Here is a 17,340-nt window from a genome sequence, read left to right on the forward strand (position 1 = left end):
TACACATTCATGCTGAAAAGTCCTCAGCAGCAGCAGGATTGAACCAATCCTCTTCTTTTCTCATGAATAAATTAACTGCAACCCTGATCTGATTGGTCACGGTCAGACCAGAGAGGAAGAGCTTAACGAGGCCAATTAAAGAGAGAAGAGGGAGGAGGGGAGGGAGGAAACTAAAGAGTAAACTGCGGAAGGAAAAGTGAACAAAGGACAGATTAGCATCGATTACCTTGAGGAAGCGGTGCAGCAGGAAGGTGAACCAGTTCGTCAGCATCTTCTCAGCTACAGACTCCGTCCTGAACACACAGAGGTAAAACATCAGCTGATCCACTGTCCAACACAGATGGAGGAATCACGTACAGTAAGATACAACTGATCATTCAAACTCCTGGGTTTAAAATCCTACGTCAGTAAAAACAGATGAAACGTTAGCAGTGTTCTGACCTCCTCAGCAGGAGCTTGGGGTGGTTTCTGTTCTCCAGGTTTTTCTCGATCAGGTCGGCCAGCAGCTGTTTTAACACCACTGTAGCGTATTCCATACGACCCTGAGGACACAAATAGCTCCTGCAGTTAAAGGTACAGCCACTAAACGTGTTAATCCACCATATTAACAGCCCTGACAGATATCTTATTACATCACATTAATATGTAGTTATTAATATGCAGAAAACATCCAGGAAGCAGCTGTACTTCAGACACAGACCATCTAATAACCACTACTGGTGATTATTCATAATGACAAACTGTGTCTGTATGATCCAGCTTTGAACTGAGACTCTTCAGGTACCTGCAGCGCGGCCATGAGCAGCGAGGCCACGTTGCCTCGGTCTCTCATGGAGAACGACCGCTGAGCCTCCAGTGTGTGGATGAAGGTGAGCAGGAACATCTTGTTGTTGAGCAGCTGACTGAAGAGACGCAGAGCTTTCTCCACGTTGGCTGGAGACTGAAACACACACACACACACACACACACAAACACACACTCGGTCAGTGTCTGATTACTGGGTTTCATCTGAACCTGTAGACCCGACTGGTCGGTTTTCTATGAGTGATGATCAACACGTGGGCAGACTGGAAACAAAAAGCTGTTTTAATTTACTTTTAATTAACACAAGCATGTGGAAATGGTTGGATAAATGTGATGATCACCTGACTCCTAGCTCAAATTTGATGATCAGAAATATTTAAATTAATCCAAGATTTGAACTAAAGCACTAAATTAGAACCAGCTGTGTTTTCCTCATCATCATGAGCAGCAGCTTAAAGACGTAAAGCTGCATCACCAACGTCTCCTCTTTCTCTCCATGTTTCATTTCATAGCAAATACAACACAGTGCACAAAGAACCAGAACCAGAACCAGAAAGACAGGAATCCAGCTGTAGCTCCACGCTGTTACTGCACACTGACTATAAACAGAAATAAGAAACGATATCATTGATATTTTCTTTAATAATACATAATTAATATAAGTTAATGTTAATTGTTTTCAGTGAGATGGTGAACTTCCAGTTCTCTGCTCCCTCAGATCAAATGGGAAAGTTTAACAGGGAACTTGAATCACTACTGAAACTTTCCATATTTCCAACTCCAACTTTCAGGACAAAGATTAGAAATACAGGAGAAAACCAAAAAAATATTCACAGTGGATTAGAGACGACAGAAAATCTCCAGTGAGAACAGAGCTTCAGACAAAACCTTTTTCTCATCATATTCTTGGAAATCCATCCACCCAGGGACTGATCTGCTTCCACACCTACTTATTAGGATCTGAGAAAATCTAACTCATGGCTGTAGATGCAGAGAACAGAGCTCCGAGCCTCCTGCTGGGTTCATTTAATTAAAGCTGCACGTTGTTCTGTTTCACTACACAGCGCTTCTGGAATATTCCTGGTGTTTCCTATGAATTGAAGTGAAATTTCTGTTTTGATGTACATACATCGAGTTCTTTAAGGACCGGATGTTCTTCTATTCCTGGGAACATGACTCTCATGGTGTAGGTTCGATACTCCAGGAAGGGAATCTTCACTCCGTCCATGTCGTTGGTCAGTTCCTGGATGTCTGTCTGCAGCTCTGCGAAGGCTGCAGGAGGAAACACGACAGCTTAGAGTCTATTTTTAAATGATTCCGTTTGGATTCAGTTGAAGACTTAAAAACTCGGTTCTTTCCTGTCTGGCTCAGAACGTCTCACAAAACTGAAACACTTCATCTCTTAGCTTTTACCTGGCTTAACATCACCTGCACGATGCTGTGTGTACCCCATTCTGTGTAAATGAGTATGAATCTGTGACTCCAAACTTGTTTAGTATTTGTAATATCTAGTACTTTTTCTGTCATACATGTTTAGTACCTGTCTGTTTTTAACTTCTAGGTTCTGAGACTTAGTATCAAAGTAATAAATAATGCTGCAAAATTTACTAACTACTGATTAAATCAACATTAATCTCATTTAGATGTGAACAGTATATATATATATACAGTACTACAGAGAGTACCCTCTTTGCACTCGAGCGCCACCCGGCTCTCCAGATTGTCCATCTGCAGCTGGAGGCGTTTTAGAGTCCGGTCTGCATCGCGAGTCTTCCTCTTGTACGCGATCAGCACGGCAATGATCGCAATCAGCAGGACGCCTCCACCTGCTCCGATGCCGATGATGGCGGGAAGCGTCAGGGCGCTGTCGGAGTAGATATGGAGTGTACCCGGTGAGTACTCCAGACCACCGACCAGGATCTACAGAAGCAAGAAGACAGTGGTGTTTCATTAACGTCAGAGCTGCTCTAGAATAAAAGACAAAAGCAAAATGTCCAACTATGTAACACAAAATACTATGATTACGAGTATTTACTACGATTTAACGATTACAAAGAGGAGGGAAAAAGCTGACTGAAACCAAACTAGAACGTTTCTTCCATTAGTTTATTAGTGAAGTTACAGATGTGAAGGAGCAGTAAAACAGATGTGAAGATCTTTTCTGAATGAGCGAAGATAAACTTTTCATGATTCAGGTCACGTTATACTTTGGACTGTGACAATAAACCTGATCTACAGGACTTTTACCTAAAGTATCAACTCTGTGTTTTTATCCACAACAGCTGAGCTGCATCACATCAGAGGAGACATTTTAAATCCACTGGTCTGAAATATCCAGCAGCTGAACTCAGTATCACAGAAAACAAAGTAAAAGTACATCAAAGTACGTAAACAGACGTGTCCACATACTTTTGTTCCATAGCTGTTTCAGTTTTACTAAGCTTACACACAGCTGAGTACACAATTCATATTACAGAATACGTGTATTAATTACCTTGTTGTCTGTTGTGTTAATGTTTTATTAAAGCGTTTCCTTTCTACACGTTATAAATATAGATTATAAAACAGCGCGTCTGAACAAGCGGATGAATAAATGATGAACTGATGGGAGAGAAGAGAGAGAACACAATGTCCTGTATCGATTAATAATCAATACTTTGAATAATCAATAGTGTGATAAGAAAACCCGTTCATTGATCCACACTTCACTGGTTTGTGGAGCAGGAGTCCAGCTGCTAATTAGCTGTTGGGAGAGTGAGTCGTCTACACCTGGTGACACTGTTGGTCTTCACACACTCGTGTCCACAGATGTGCAGACGACGAGCTGGTGCTCCAGCTGTTACACATTTAGTGGTGATGGTTAACGTTCGGGTGCTGGGGCTGGGGAATGCATTATGTATGCCTGCATCTCTGATCTGTCATATCAGACCAATTACCCATGATTCCCTGTGGCTGCACTTAATGGCTTTCACCTTTACGTTGTAAAGACCTCCTCCTTGTTTCCTTCTCGCCTTCATTTTCATCTTTTCCTCTCATTCGTCCTCCCTGACTTTGGTTTGACCTCTTTCGGCTGGTTTCTCCTGACTCCAGCTGACTTCTACTGACCTCCTAAACTCTGCTGACATTTCCTTCTATCACTGCCGGCGTTGCTGAGAGGTTAAAGGAGAAGGCGTCACTCACCAATACTCGTTGTTCCCCGGTCAGATCTGGAGAGTCACACAGCAGCTGGTTCTCTGACACGGTCAACAGGCAAGGAGACTCTCCGATCAGAACTGTGTAGTTCAGACGGTTGTTACCAGGGGCGGGAGGGATCAGGTTTTTACCCTGAAACAAACACACACATTCAGTTCTCCTGTAATGACGTCAGACTGAGTGTCTTCTTCTTCTGGACTTTCTGTGCGGTTTCTCTCACCTTGAGGATGATGGGTGATCCTGGTTTTACCTCCAGGATCCCCGAGTTCCCCAGGGAGTCAAAGGTGGGGTTGGGGTAGTGTGTGAAGGAGGTGGAGTTCAAGACCAGCAAAGAGGAGACCTGAACAGGACCAGAGAATTCACATAACATTAACAAGAATCTAGTCACGTTGTTGACTTTATATACATGACTCAGTCAGTGTGTCCTTCCTGGATCGACCTCTTCCTGCTGTGACTGTGTGTTACCTGGTCAAAGATGAAGCCGAACTCGTCTGGGCGCAGCGCCCCCTCTGGTGGGTTGGGTTTACTGTAGACCAGACCTGGAGCCAAACACGTCATGGTGCTGTCGTTGACTACAGAACAGAACTGAGGAGGAAAACGGCGACACGCAGTGATGTTTGAGGATGTTCATGTTCAGCAGCTTAAACTGATTCAACGTCACAGATTCTGGCCCCAAACACGTCTAAATGTGATAATGAGATCACACCAATAATCAGTAATGAGTATTTTACAATGTGGGATTGCTGCCTTTACTAGAGTAAAACATAGAGTACTTCTTTCATCACTGTACGTATAATCAAATGGCTAATACTACATATTAGCATTAGCTGTTCAAGGCGGCTTTACAGCGCGTTTTCCAACAATGTTGTTATACAACTGGATCAACTAGTGGATTATTGAGTGACTGTGAGTGAGTTACATATCACATATTACACTTCACGTTTCTCTTTTAAACCTGCAGGTTTGTGTCCAACCTTGGATTAGGTGTGTAAATGTTTTGTTGTTCTTACGTTATTAGTTTCCACTCCTCCGTACTTGGCTCGGACCTTTGGCTCCTGGATGGTCAACAGGTTGGTTCCTGTTACTGTTATCACTGTACTGCCACTGCACACACACACAGACAAACAAGTTACAGATCAATACTGAGACTGATTAACCCTGAGTGGATCTGGGTGCAGATCTGGAGCATTTACTTGAGGATGGTCCAGTTTGGCTCGATGCTGGTGATAGTCGGGTCCTCGGTGTAGATGTATCTGGTCTCTGAGTTAGTCACCTCTGCCCTGTCAATCATCAGACGCACGGGAGCGGGACCAGAGCCCGACAAAGAGGCGGGAGTTATGCAGATTATCTCTCGGTTGGTCCGCCTGGTTAGAGAGCAGAACATATTACACACCTTCATTGTTCATTGACATTGTTATTTACTAGTGATTGTGGTCAACAGATGCGAACTGACTTGACGAAGAGACACTCCTCTTTGTCGATGTAAACGGTGACGGTGCTGCCGGCGTCCAGATGTCGACCCGTTACTGTCAGTCTGGTTCCCCCAGAAACAGGACCCTTTTCTGGACGCACACGACTGAAACTGGGGCTCTGAAGGAGACAGAGGAAAAAGAAGAAGGACAAAAATTATATATAAATAAAAACAGTGATCTGGGGAATTTTCAGTTCCTCTGGTTCTTCTACAATGTTCTAATCCTGTATTTTAACGTGTGCAGCACTTTGTTAACACTCACCACGAAGGAGTACGTCTGGGTCGAGAGGGTCCGATATTCGGAGCTGCAGACGCCGATGCAGAGCTCCACAGGTCCACCGGGGGAGTGAGGGAGAAGAGCTTCGGCCATGTCGCACACGATCCTGCAGACACACACACGTTATGAGCCGGTCAGAATAAAAGACTCAGAACACGCCTGTGACATGTTCACACCAACATGCCAACGTGCACTGACCTCTCAGCGCTGATATACTGCGAGGGGACGGGGTTACAGCGAACACCGGCCACCTGAACGTGAGCGATCTCCTTCACCTGAAGACCCAGATTCTCCCCCTCAATCGTCACACGCGTCCCTCCCTCACGAGGTCCTGTCAAAGGGTCAATCTGTGGGGGTGTGGGGCAGGAGATCATCAAACAACCCGTGATTACACTGATGTTTACATGATATGTTCAGGTTAATGCTCATGTGCAGAACAAATGAAAGAAAAATACACAGAATGTCTGAGTCTTCACCGAGTCGACTACTAGAGTTCACTGAGTCGACTACTAGAGTTCACTGAGTCTTCACCGAGTCGACTACTAGAGTTCACTGAGTCGACTACTAGAGTTCACTGAGTCTTCACCGAGTCGACTACTAGAGTTCACTGAGTCGACTACTAGAGTTCACTGAGTCTTCACCGAGTCGACTACTAGAGTTCACTGAGTCGACTACTAGAGTTCACTGAGTCTTCACCGAGTCGACTACTAGAGTTCACTGAGACGACTACTAGAGTTCACTGAGTCTTCACCGAGTCGACTACTAGAGTTCACTGAGTCTTCACCGAGTCGACTACTAGAGTTCACTGAGTCGACCACTAGAGTTCACTGAGTCTTCACTGAGTCGACTACTAGAGTTCACTGAGTCTTCACCGAGTCGACTACTAGAGTTCACTGAGTCGACTACTAGAGTTCACTGAGTCGACCACTAGAGTTCACTGAGTCGACTACCAAAGTTCACTGAGTCTTCACTGAGTCGACTACTAGAGTTCACTGAGTCGACCACTAGAGTTCACTGAGTCTTCACTGAGTCGACTACTAGAGTTCACTGAGTCGACCACTAGAGTTCACTGAGTCGACTACTAAAGTTCACTGAAAGTTCACTGAGTCGACCACTAGAGTTCACTGAGTCTTCACTGAGTCGACTACTAGAGTTCACTGAGTCGACCACTAGAGTTCACTGAGTCGACTACTAAAGTTCACTGAGTCTTCACCGAGTCGACTACTAGAGTTCACTGAGTCGACTACTAGAGTTCACTGAGTCTTCACCGAGTCGACTACTAGAGTTCACTGAGTCGACTACTAGAGTTCACTGAGTCGACCACTAGAGTTCACTGAGTCGACTACCAAAGTTCACTGAGTCTTCACTGAGTCGACTACTAGAGTTCACTGAGTCGACCACTAGAGTTCACTGAGTCTTCACTGAGTCGACTACTAGAGTTCACTGAGTCGACCACTAGAGTTCACTGAGTCGACTACTAAAGTTCACTGAGTCTTCACTGAGTCGACTACTAGAGTTCACTGAGTCGACCACTAGAGTTCACTGAGTCAAAGCTTCTCTAAGTTTTCTACAAGATGTTGTGACAGGTTGCAGCTTTGATTTCCCACCTTGGTGATGCGTGGGTGGCTGCAGCGCAGGTTGTGCCGACCGTGGTGCATCCAGTTCTGTTCAGGTGAGGGACAGTGTTGTCGCAGAAGACACTTCCTGGTTTCTGTGCACCACCCGCAATCAAAGGCTGCTGGAGCTTTGAGACACTGACCGCAGCTGGAGCGCTGAGCTTCACACTTGTACAGCAACGCTGCAAAACACATAGGGCACAATTAGAGAGTCACTGTCACCACAGTCTGCAGCAAGAAGCAACGCGCTAAATGCTGCAGAGGCAAATGTTAACAAATAGTAAGATTCTCCTAATGTTGTTTGGATCATGATCATTGGAGTCTGAGTTAGAGGAAAAAGATTAAGTGTGTCTTCTCATACTCCAAAGTCCTTTCTGATGAATCAGTTTCTGTTGAAATATCAAAAATCGTTGCCAATTCTTTTGTTGATCAACTAATATTCAATAAACAGTTCTAAAAGCTCTGACATGAAGTCCTTTAACTGCATTAATCCTGTTTGTGTTGGTGTTATTATTAAATTCACTTCACGACTATGGGAAGCTGAGTGTGTCTGGACTGGTTATACCTTTCATAGACGCAGGTTTGTCGATGAAGAAATCGCCGTCCCAGACGATAGAGAAATCTACGGGGAGATCTCCAGCCTCGTCCCCGTCATACCAGTACTGCAGAGAAACACAGACAGACACGGTGTAATTTAAATAGTTTGACTCTTTTTAATTGGGAAACAGAAAATTCAATTCTGTGTTAATTATGATCCAGCAGTAGGACGACACTTTAATTAAAGAAGGAGTCAACTTAAAGCAAACTGGGAGCCGGAGCTACGTCAGTGAGGACAGAGAAAAACCACACAGAGGGATCCACAGTTAATATGTGCAGTCAGAACAGCAGCACACAGAACACGGTGTCTTTACATGTTACAGCTGACAGGCTGCTGCTGATATTTATACAGCTAATGTTACCTCACACAATATTTATACCACTACTATTACTGCAGACAGCTGCTCTCACTACTAGTATTTGGTTCAACCCTGTCTCAGTGAAATCAACATCTTCTTTTAACCAATGAGGTTCCACGGGTCAGAGAGGAGTTGATTCAACAGTTGGAACTGTGCAGTGTCATTTTCTGTTATTTAGCCTCACTGACAGTTCAAATGTCATAAAGAAATCTATATAATGTAAGAATAACTGAAAGTGCTGAAACAAACATTTCCCAATGAGGCTGAGATGATTAACAACAGGTCCGATGATGGCTGGGTTTAAAAAGAGGACGTGACCAGAACACATGCAACAATGACGTTTCTCAGTATGTAGAATAACAGGATTTGTGCATTTCTAACCCTCAGGAGCTCAGTTCATCTCTGCTTCCACAAAAACACCGCCTTGTGCTATTTACAATCAAATGCAGGTTTGAAATCATTGTCTTTGTTGATGCTGGACGCAGAGCCTAGGCTGGTTGTTGTACTAATACTGCATGTTCCCTCACTGCTTAAGTACATTCATTTCACTGGGGGTGGACACAGTAACAGAAACACTGCGGTTCAAGCTACAGCCTCCACAGTGATCGTGCACCTGAGTCAACTCGTCTCTTATCACCTTCACGAAGGAGGTTTAACTGTAGAACTGTGGTGTCTCAGCTGATGTGACTTTAGCTTTAGGGGTTCCTAATAAACTGACTACTGAGTACTAAGTAGTTTGACAGCTGATAGCGGCACTAAAGAAATGAAACCCGTCCACAGAGGAGGAACTCAGCACGCACACACACATGGACTGAACAGAGCGGTGTTGTGATGGAGGCTGCAGGTCTCCATGGTAACCAACAAAAAGGCGTCAGAGAAACAACATAATGGATTTTAAGCTGACAGGAACCTGATCTACCTGCAGGTCAGTGTGTGTCTTGTCTTAGATAAACAGCAGGATGTTAATAGAGCAAAAAGTACAACTGTGTGTGTGTGTGTGTGTGTGTGTGTGTGTGTGTGTGTGTGTGTGTGTGTGTGTGTGGAGTCTCTGTGAAGAGAACAACACAACTCATCTCCAATGCTGCTGAACAGAGAGAAGCTGTGTCCTGAATATGTCAGCCCGCCTTGAATAGCAAAAGATAATCTGCACACGCACACACACACACACACACACACACACACACACACACACACACACACACACACTCTGCTGTGACCTCATGTCTCAGTGTGTAGTAGTATTTTGTGTTGGTCCTCATCTTTTCACACACCACTATAACTTTAACCATTAATCTTAAATCTAATCCTAATCTAATCCATCAGTCTGGACCTGACACACTGTCCTCACAATGATGGTTTTTAGCTAAAGGACGTGCACATGCTGAGAATCAGTGAACGTGGTGAAGTTGTGTTTGCAGAGAGATTGAAAATCGATGTGTTTTAATGACTCTGGTCTGCTGCTCATTTCATTAACTCACACACACTCTGACGTGGCAGCTGTACAAAATCACTTCAGCAAAAATATCTACTGGAAAAATCTACTGTATAGCCTGCTGCACTGCACTGCACACACACGACGTGCACACTCATACATGAACACAGACACGTGGACAAACACGTGCACTCACTCACACACACACACAATTAACAAATAGGGTTAAGTCGCTGCAGCTGCAGTTCAATAAGCCTTCCTCAGGTGTGTCTTACAGTGGTGGTTCAGATACTCACTGACGTGAATGATCCCCCCTCAACCTGAAACATCTCGACCCCCAACCCCGACTCTACACTGATCCACTAAACTAAGTCTCAAACACTCATTTGAAGGAACAACAATGGAACAAATGTCCTTGAAATGCTGGAAAGACAGAGATGCCAAGAACTAGCAGCAACAGCAGACACCGACCGCGGCGTTGCCTACAGCCAACACACAGCTAGCATGTAGCATGTACGTTCTGTGGCTGTGTGTCTCCATACCAGCAGGTGGCAGCAGCCTGTATTTGTTGTTCATTGAAGGAACGAATGTGTTTTATATCTACCTTTAGTCGAGAACAGTTCTGATAAGAAGTTCTAAATGGTAATGGTGTCGTCAGCTCGTGGTTTTGTGGCTGATCTGTAGGTTTGAGTCACAGGTCTCATAATGTTCTAATACAGAGGATGTCCTCACAAAACAGAAAGGTTCTTCAAACCCCAAAATATCCTCACAACGTCCTCATGTTTCTTAAATGTCCTCACAAGAGCAGCATCAAATCTGTCTTTACAACCACTGAAACCCACACGGAGAAGTGCAATTAATAAAGTGTTGATATTAAAATGATCTTTTCTGCAGATCCACAAGAACAACCACATTATTCATAACTGAGTGTGTGTGTGTGTGTGTGTGTGTGTGTGTGTGTGTGTGTGTGTGTGTGAGTGTGTGTGTGAGTGTGTGTGTGATGACCACACAGCTGAAATATGTGGACAACCAAGACCAATCGAGAGAAAGAGACGTGTGTGTGTCTAATGCCCTGATTTTCCATTAAAAGCAGCCAGCTGAGCCCAGAGCAGCATCATAAGTCAGGCTGCTACACACACACACACACACACACACACACACACACACACAGAAAATAAACACACACACACCACAGACCATAATCAGACTGTGCAGTGCCAAACTGTTACTGATCACCAGTACAGGTGGTTAACGCCACACAGACTATACATCACACAGCGTATTGTATTATATTGTAATATATTAGATATAAGTATGTACCATGCAGTACTGCACGGTACTGTATCCATAGTGTATCATATCATGCTGCATCATAGTGTAAGTATCACAGTATTGTGTCCTACTGTATTTTTTTCAGACCAGTGTCTCACTTGTCTGTTTGACTTCACAATAATTATTACGGCAAACAAAAGTATGAGTTAAACTGTGGAAACTTTTTATCCAAAAACATAAAGTGTGTACTTTTGTGTGAAGTTATACTTGACGATGATTCGTCACCACAGAAAGACGTGTTCTCAGTTCCTCACTGACTGAGATTCACGAAACAGAAGCAGCTTTAGAAAAGTGATGAAAAGAGAGAGAGAGTGCACAGTTTTAGTTTTCACAGCTGAGCGCAGCAGCTCTGTGTCTTTATAAAGCTTCTTGTGTTGATTGTGTTTCTGGGACCTGCTGACTGCTGCGATGTAACTGTGTGATCTGTGCTGTGTGTCACTCCTGCTTATTTCTGTGTCGTTCCCTGGGAAATATTTCTCCCTCCGGGACGATAAACTCCTGTCGATGTTAATTCCTCTTTCTTTCTCCTCTGTTTTCTTTTCCTCGTTCTCTCTGGTTTCTCTTTCCTGCTGGGTCTTAATGTCACCGAGCTGGTGGACACTGTAGGAGAGTGTGTGGATCTGTTGTCCCCATGGTAACCGCTGCCCGGTTGCTAGGCCTGTCGCTATGGGGTCAGAGGTGCCTGGCAACAGCAGCAGGAGTGTGTTTGTGTGCACAGGTCTTTATGAAGTAGAGTTTACTGCCACTGTTGTGGGGACATTTTAACTGGTTGTCACAACTTTATAGGTTTAAGTTAGAATTAGGTTTGGGTATGTCCAGTGGTGAAGTTTGGGATAATGCGGAGGAGAGAGAGAACTAAGTAATCATGTTTCAAAGATATACAGAAAGTCACAAAGACCCTAAACTATTAAAAGCAGATAGAAGACGACCAAATGACACAAATTTATACAAAACAAGTGAAAATGATCAGAAAGTGACAAAAACACACAGTCCTCAGTACGTATCCTTAGCAGATCAGCACGTGCTGCTTTCTTATCAAGTTTGCTTGTGATTGAAAACATTTCTTAAATCAGGTCCACACCATATCAAAACAGGAGCAACAAATTATTATGAGACAATCAGCTGATCGCTGATCTGATACCAAACCCATGCACAACAATTACACATATGTCCACAAAATAATCCCTGAAAGCAGCTTAAGATCCATTTGGAAACCGCCCATAATTCAAGTTTGCAGTTTTCAGTGGGGCCCTGGTGTGGATGAGGAGGGCCGAGACCGTGTGTGAACGTACAGTAAAACATAAAAACCACATTCAGCTGGAAACAAACCAGGTCTGAATGAGAAGAATGTGGAGTTGTGTGTGTTGTAGTGAACGGCCAATTTCCTCTGGGAATAGTAACTTAATTAAACACAGACACACACTGACCATCTGCATGTGTGTGTGTGTGTGTGTGTGTGTGTGTGTATGCATTCAGTAGCGGTATGTGACTGCATAATATGCTTGAGTGTGTGTGTGCGTGGGGGGTGGGGGGCTCACCGACAGGAAGACAGATGAAGGACAGGAAATGAGCTTGAGCAGACGGACAACAGTTGGTGTGTGTGTGTGTGTGTGTGTTTTCTGAAGAACGAGTGTCGTCTCAGTAAAGGACAATAATCAATCAGTGTGTGTGTGTGTGTTGTGGTAATTGAATCCTATTCAGACACATCAGTGCTGTGTGTCCACTTGAAGCCTGACCTCTGACCTGTGGGGTCATTGGGTCATCACACACACATACACACAGGGTCAAAGGAGGGGGGTCACATCAACTAATGACCTGACAAGATGCCCTGAGGTTGTCATAACGACCACAGAGCTGGAGGGTGTCCAGCTGAAGAGGCGGGGGGTAGATTGGTGATGTCATCCATGTTTCAGTACAGTGTGTGTACATCATACTCTACTACTACTACTACTACTACTATTCTACTATCTACTGCTTTAACTAGTGTGTTGACTACTAGTACTACTGTTACTGCTACAGTACTAGTGCTGCTACTGCTCTTACTATTACTACCTCCATGCTACTTCTTCTACAGGCAGTACAGTTACTACTGCCAGTGGTTCTTCTACAGTAGTACAACAGACCAAGTGTGACCTGAGGACCTGAGTCGTCCTTCTCAGAGTTTCCTCCTCTCTGTCTCCCTCTCTCTGTTCTACTCTGCAGGTATCCTCCTCCTTGGAGCTTTATATCTCCAGAGTCCAGTTACTGGTTCTACCAACATGTCCAGTTGTTGTTGTTGTGTTGCCTGCTGTTCTTTCCACTCACCCCAACTGATTGAGGCAGATGACCGCCCACCCTGATCCTGGTTCTGCTGGAGGTTTCTTCCTATAAAGGGAGTTTTTCCTCTCCACTGTCTCCTGGTGCTGCTCAGTGGGAGTTGTTGGGTTTTCTATATAATTCTGTATACAGTTCTATTTTGTAAGGTCTTAAACCTTAAACACTGTAAAGTGCCTTGACTTCTGCTGTGATTTGGTGCTATACAAAAAAAATGGAATACTTCAACCTTCTGTACTCTAAATACTGCTACTATTTATCTCGTGTTAGTAAAAAGTAAAAGAAGAGAGAAGGACAGTAATACTGTTGGTTTATCCTGCTACCAAACACGCGCACGTGAGGAGAGGTGCATTCTGGGTAGTGTAGTCTCACCGAGGTGTTCTGACACTGGATGCAGGATGAGTTGAAGCGCACGGCTGGGATACGCTGGACTTTGCCCTGGATGTTAAACACGCACTCGTAGTTCTTCTGACCCGACTGAGGCTGGGGGAGGTTACGAGCTCGCAGCGTGATTGGACGAACCATCCCAGCCGGGACCAGGATGTCAGAGGTGGGGAGGATCTGAGGACAGCCCTGCAAAGAGAGGGGGAGTTAATTCATCTGTTAATTCTAATTCTATTTCACATCAGCTGCATCTTCATGATATTTTCTGACTGAACTAATCGATCTGTTGTTGTCACATGATCACAGAGATGAACCAACACATTTCTAAACTGTTATGTTATGGATTATTACAAGATTCCTTAACGAGAAGCTTCGTGCTTAGTGTGCTACACACACTCGTACAGTGTTACTGTCCTCAGTCAGTGACGACGGGCTGTGATAAGCCTTCTCCCTTTGTTGCCGAGTGTGTGTGTGTGTGCTCAGTAATGGACAGCTGGTGACAGATCCAAGCTTCCTGGAGCTGCAGGAAACACGCACTCTGACTGTGTCTCTCAGTCAGGTGAAACCTTTATTAATGAGCGTCACCACAGTAATTAATTACCTTGTGACTGACAGGAAGGCCATTAGCTCCACAGGAAGTGAACCAGAGCACAGCGGATGCCAGAAGCTGCGGAGATGGTGTGTGTCTTTGCGTGTTGGGTGTGGATGCGCTGTGAGCACGTTTCTAAAGTATGACAATACTTTAGAAACGAAAAATCCAAAAGATTTTTTTTTATACAATAAAAATAAAATTAATTTCCTTTTATTTGTCTGACAACAGTACAAAGACAAGATTTTCAGTTTTCATCGTATTTTGTGAAAATAAGAAAATTTTGAGTTTGATGCTGCAACACACTTGATGACTTTTGTTTTTCCTCTTTCTGCTGATACTTTCTTTTTGTTTTTTGGTTTTAGGTGAACAGATAGAAGCTTCTCTTTATATGTTGACTCTTCTTTCTCAGTGTGGTTTCAGCCTAAAAGAAGGTACTTTTAATTTGAAAGAGCTGTTAACATTACTGAATAAAGATTGTCTTTTTTTTTTTTTTAATCCCTTTTTCTCTCTCTGTCTGTTGATCCACTTCACTTTAGCTGCTCCTTTCTCTCCCCTCTCTCTCTTCACTCAGCTTAATTGCCTGGTAATTAACATTAATTGCTTTGATTGGATGCTTTCATGTCAATTAAGTGGATATTCATCTTCCATTAACCAATTAGCCAATCAGAGGTTGTTACTGTCACCCTGTAATGACACCCAGCACCAATCACGTCAACGACTCGATCCCCACTCTCTGTTGTCCCTGCTAATGAGGTAACAAGCAGCTCATTAGTCACAGGAGTAATCGGTTACTCTCTGACTGTGTAATCTGATTACTGTAACTGCTCTCTCTGCTAAAACACTCTTCTGTAGAGCTGTAACTAGTGGTTACTCCTAAATTTGACATGTTACTCCTTTAAAATAAACAACTTTAAGTTATTTTATTTAAACAGCAGCTTAGATTTAATAAAACCACTATTTAGTCGTTTAGATTTTAGTAATCTATTATATTATTTTATTGACTCATTACAACAAACAAAGAAACTGATGATTTGTGAATATTAGTGCAGTTGGAATTTATTAAAGAGACACACTGGTGTTTCTGCAGGTTTTATGTTATTTCAAAAGGAAATTGTGCAGCAGCTTTGTCTCCTCTGATGTGTTTTTTCTAAATGAATTCATTCTGCTGTGTGAAGACCTTTAGTTCAGACTTTACAGTCAGCTGCAAAACAGAAATCTTACATTTACATTGAGTTCTTTGCCACAGTTTTTCCTACTTTCATGTCTGATTACTGATTCCCGATTTCCTCTGGAAAAATCCCTCATCACTGCCTCTCTGCAGCTGAATTTTAAATCTCAGATATCCCCGTGTCCTTGAAAGCATCAGCACGTTTTAAAAGTGCAAGTGTGTGTTTCTACCCTTCACTGTTGACCTGAAGCTTTACTGTTGTTTACTGAACCATGTAATGACAGAGAGAGAGCAGCTCCGACCTCCGTGCTCCTGCTCTTCGCTGTCAAAGCTGTCGACAGCAGCTTTCAAACACAAACACACAGCAAAAATGATGGGACCCAGTCAGAAACACACAACGTCCTCAATCCTACTGCTGCATTAGACAGAAATGTGAGAGCTGCTTTTGAAGCGACCAGTAAGATCAGGTGATGAGACACCTTTACTGAAAACCTCCAGCAGAACTGCCTGACTGGTTCTGCAGCTGAAAATAAAGACACGACTTCTACTACAGTCTCTGAACCTGCCGAACTACAGATGTACGGTGAAGTGTGTGTGTGTGTGTGTGTGTGTGTGAGACTGTACCTCCATGCTGCTAACTCGACCCTCCTGGAAGGAGCAGTCCTGCAGGTTGTTGGTGCAGATGTGACGATATTTACACCAATGACACGGAAACATGCTGCTGACACAGGACGTACACCTGAGGGGAGACGTACAGAGACAGAGACACTTTAAGAGCCGGAGACTCGCAGTCAAACTCAGACAGGTTTGTGAAGCTCATCTCAGAGGACACAGCATTTGCAGTAGGAGATTTTGGGTGATTCGTTGGCTTCACTCAGTGTTTGGGATTAAAGCCCATTGTTGTGTTTGACTCTTCATCATCCAGCTGATCTCAGTGAGTCAGTGACCTCAGCAGGTGAGGAGGAACCTGGTCCGATTTCTCACCTCCACCGCTGGATTTAACATCAACTTGAACAAAGCAGGTCATCGTCTGCAGACCTCTCAGTGTAAATTAAATAAATAAATAAATTCTGTCACATACTGAAAAAGCTGCAAATCTGCTCGTTTCTAACTAAAACCTGCAAAAGTCTGGTTGAAAAATATAAATGATGAAGTAAGAGCAAGCAGAGAGTAGAGGAACCAAGACAGGTAGCTAACAAGGAGAGAGGAAATAAGAAGGAAGGAGAGGAAACAAGTAGAGAGGAGATGAGAAGGTGTCACGTACGAGTTGAGCACGGAGCAGTTGTAGTAAACGAAGTCTGTGGTGATGAACTGAAGTCTGGTCTCTGTGGAGCGAAGACTGAGCTGAACCACACGTTTCTCACCTGAAATAACACATATTACAACAATACACCAGATTACCAAGAGTATTTAGAGTATTTTAATATTTACAGTACTGTGTCGAGTACACACAGACTGTCCTGGAGCTAAAATGGGCAAAAACACTGCAGCAGTTTGTGTCTTACCGTAGGAGTGTGTGTGTGTCGGCAGGTCTCTCAGCGACGGGGACATGCACTTCACCTGACCTTTAGCCTCCACCTGTCCGGGGGTCTCACTCAGGTCCTCAAACACACAGGAGACCCCCCCAGACAGAGCCGGGACGTTCTGCACACGGATGGTTAACTACACGCAAACACAGAGTGAAATTAAACAACTGCTTACTCACGTTGGATGTAACTAAGTACATTTACTCAAGAACTAGACACAAGTACAAATCTGAGGTACCTGTACCACTTACTACTTCACGTGTGTACAGACAATATG

The 17,340-nt window shown here is 43.8% G+C and overlaps 1 protein-coding gene across 1 annotated transcript in view; it reads right to left on the minus strand.

Moving 5' to 3' along the window:
- The window catches only part of plxna3 (plexin A3), an 86,563-nt gene that overhangs the window by 12,406 nt on the left and 56,817 nt on the right, over positions 1-17,340 (minus strand). The window contains exons 10-28 of the mRNA XM_026367434.1: positions 17,043-17,199; positions 16,802-16,901; positions 16,162-16,276; positions 13,766-13,966; positions 7,926-8,022; positions 7,352-7,542; positions 5,943-6,091; positions 5,730-5,850; positions 5,450-5,586; positions 5,190-5,360; positions 5,007-5,100; positions 4,462-4,581; positions 4,217-4,336; positions 3,985-4,128; positions 2,490-2,724; positions 1,934-2,076; positions 785-940; positions 442-542; positions 227-293 (exon numbers count right to left, since the gene is read on the minus strand). Coding sequence (XP_026223219.1) covers positions 227-293; positions 442-542; positions 785-940; positions 1,934-2,076; positions 2,490-2,724; positions 3,985-4,128; positions 4,217-4,336; positions 4,462-4,581; positions 5,007-5,100; positions 5,190-5,360; positions 5,450-5,586; positions 5,730-5,850; positions 5,943-6,091; positions 7,352-7,542; positions 7,926-8,022; positions 13,766-13,966; positions 16,162-16,276; positions 16,802-16,901; positions 17,043-17,199 — 2,619 coding nt within the window. The remainder of the gene's footprint in view (positions 1-226; positions 294-441; positions 543-784; positions 941-1,933; positions 2,077-2,489; positions 2,725-3,984; positions 4,129-4,216; positions 4,337-4,461; positions 4,582-5,006; positions 5,101-5,189; positions 5,361-5,449; positions 5,587-5,729; positions 5,851-5,942; positions 6,092-7,351; positions 7,543-7,925; positions 8,023-13,765; positions 13,967-16,161; positions 16,277-16,801; positions 16,902-17,042; positions 17,200-17,340) is intronic.

Source organism: Anabas testudineus, chromosome 7 (genome assembly GCF_900324465.2).
Source record: "Anabas testudineus chromosome 7, fAnaTes1.2, whole genome shotgun sequence".
NCBI lineage: Eukaryota > Metazoa > Chordata > Actinopteri > Anabantiformes > Anabantidae > Anabas > Anabas testudineus.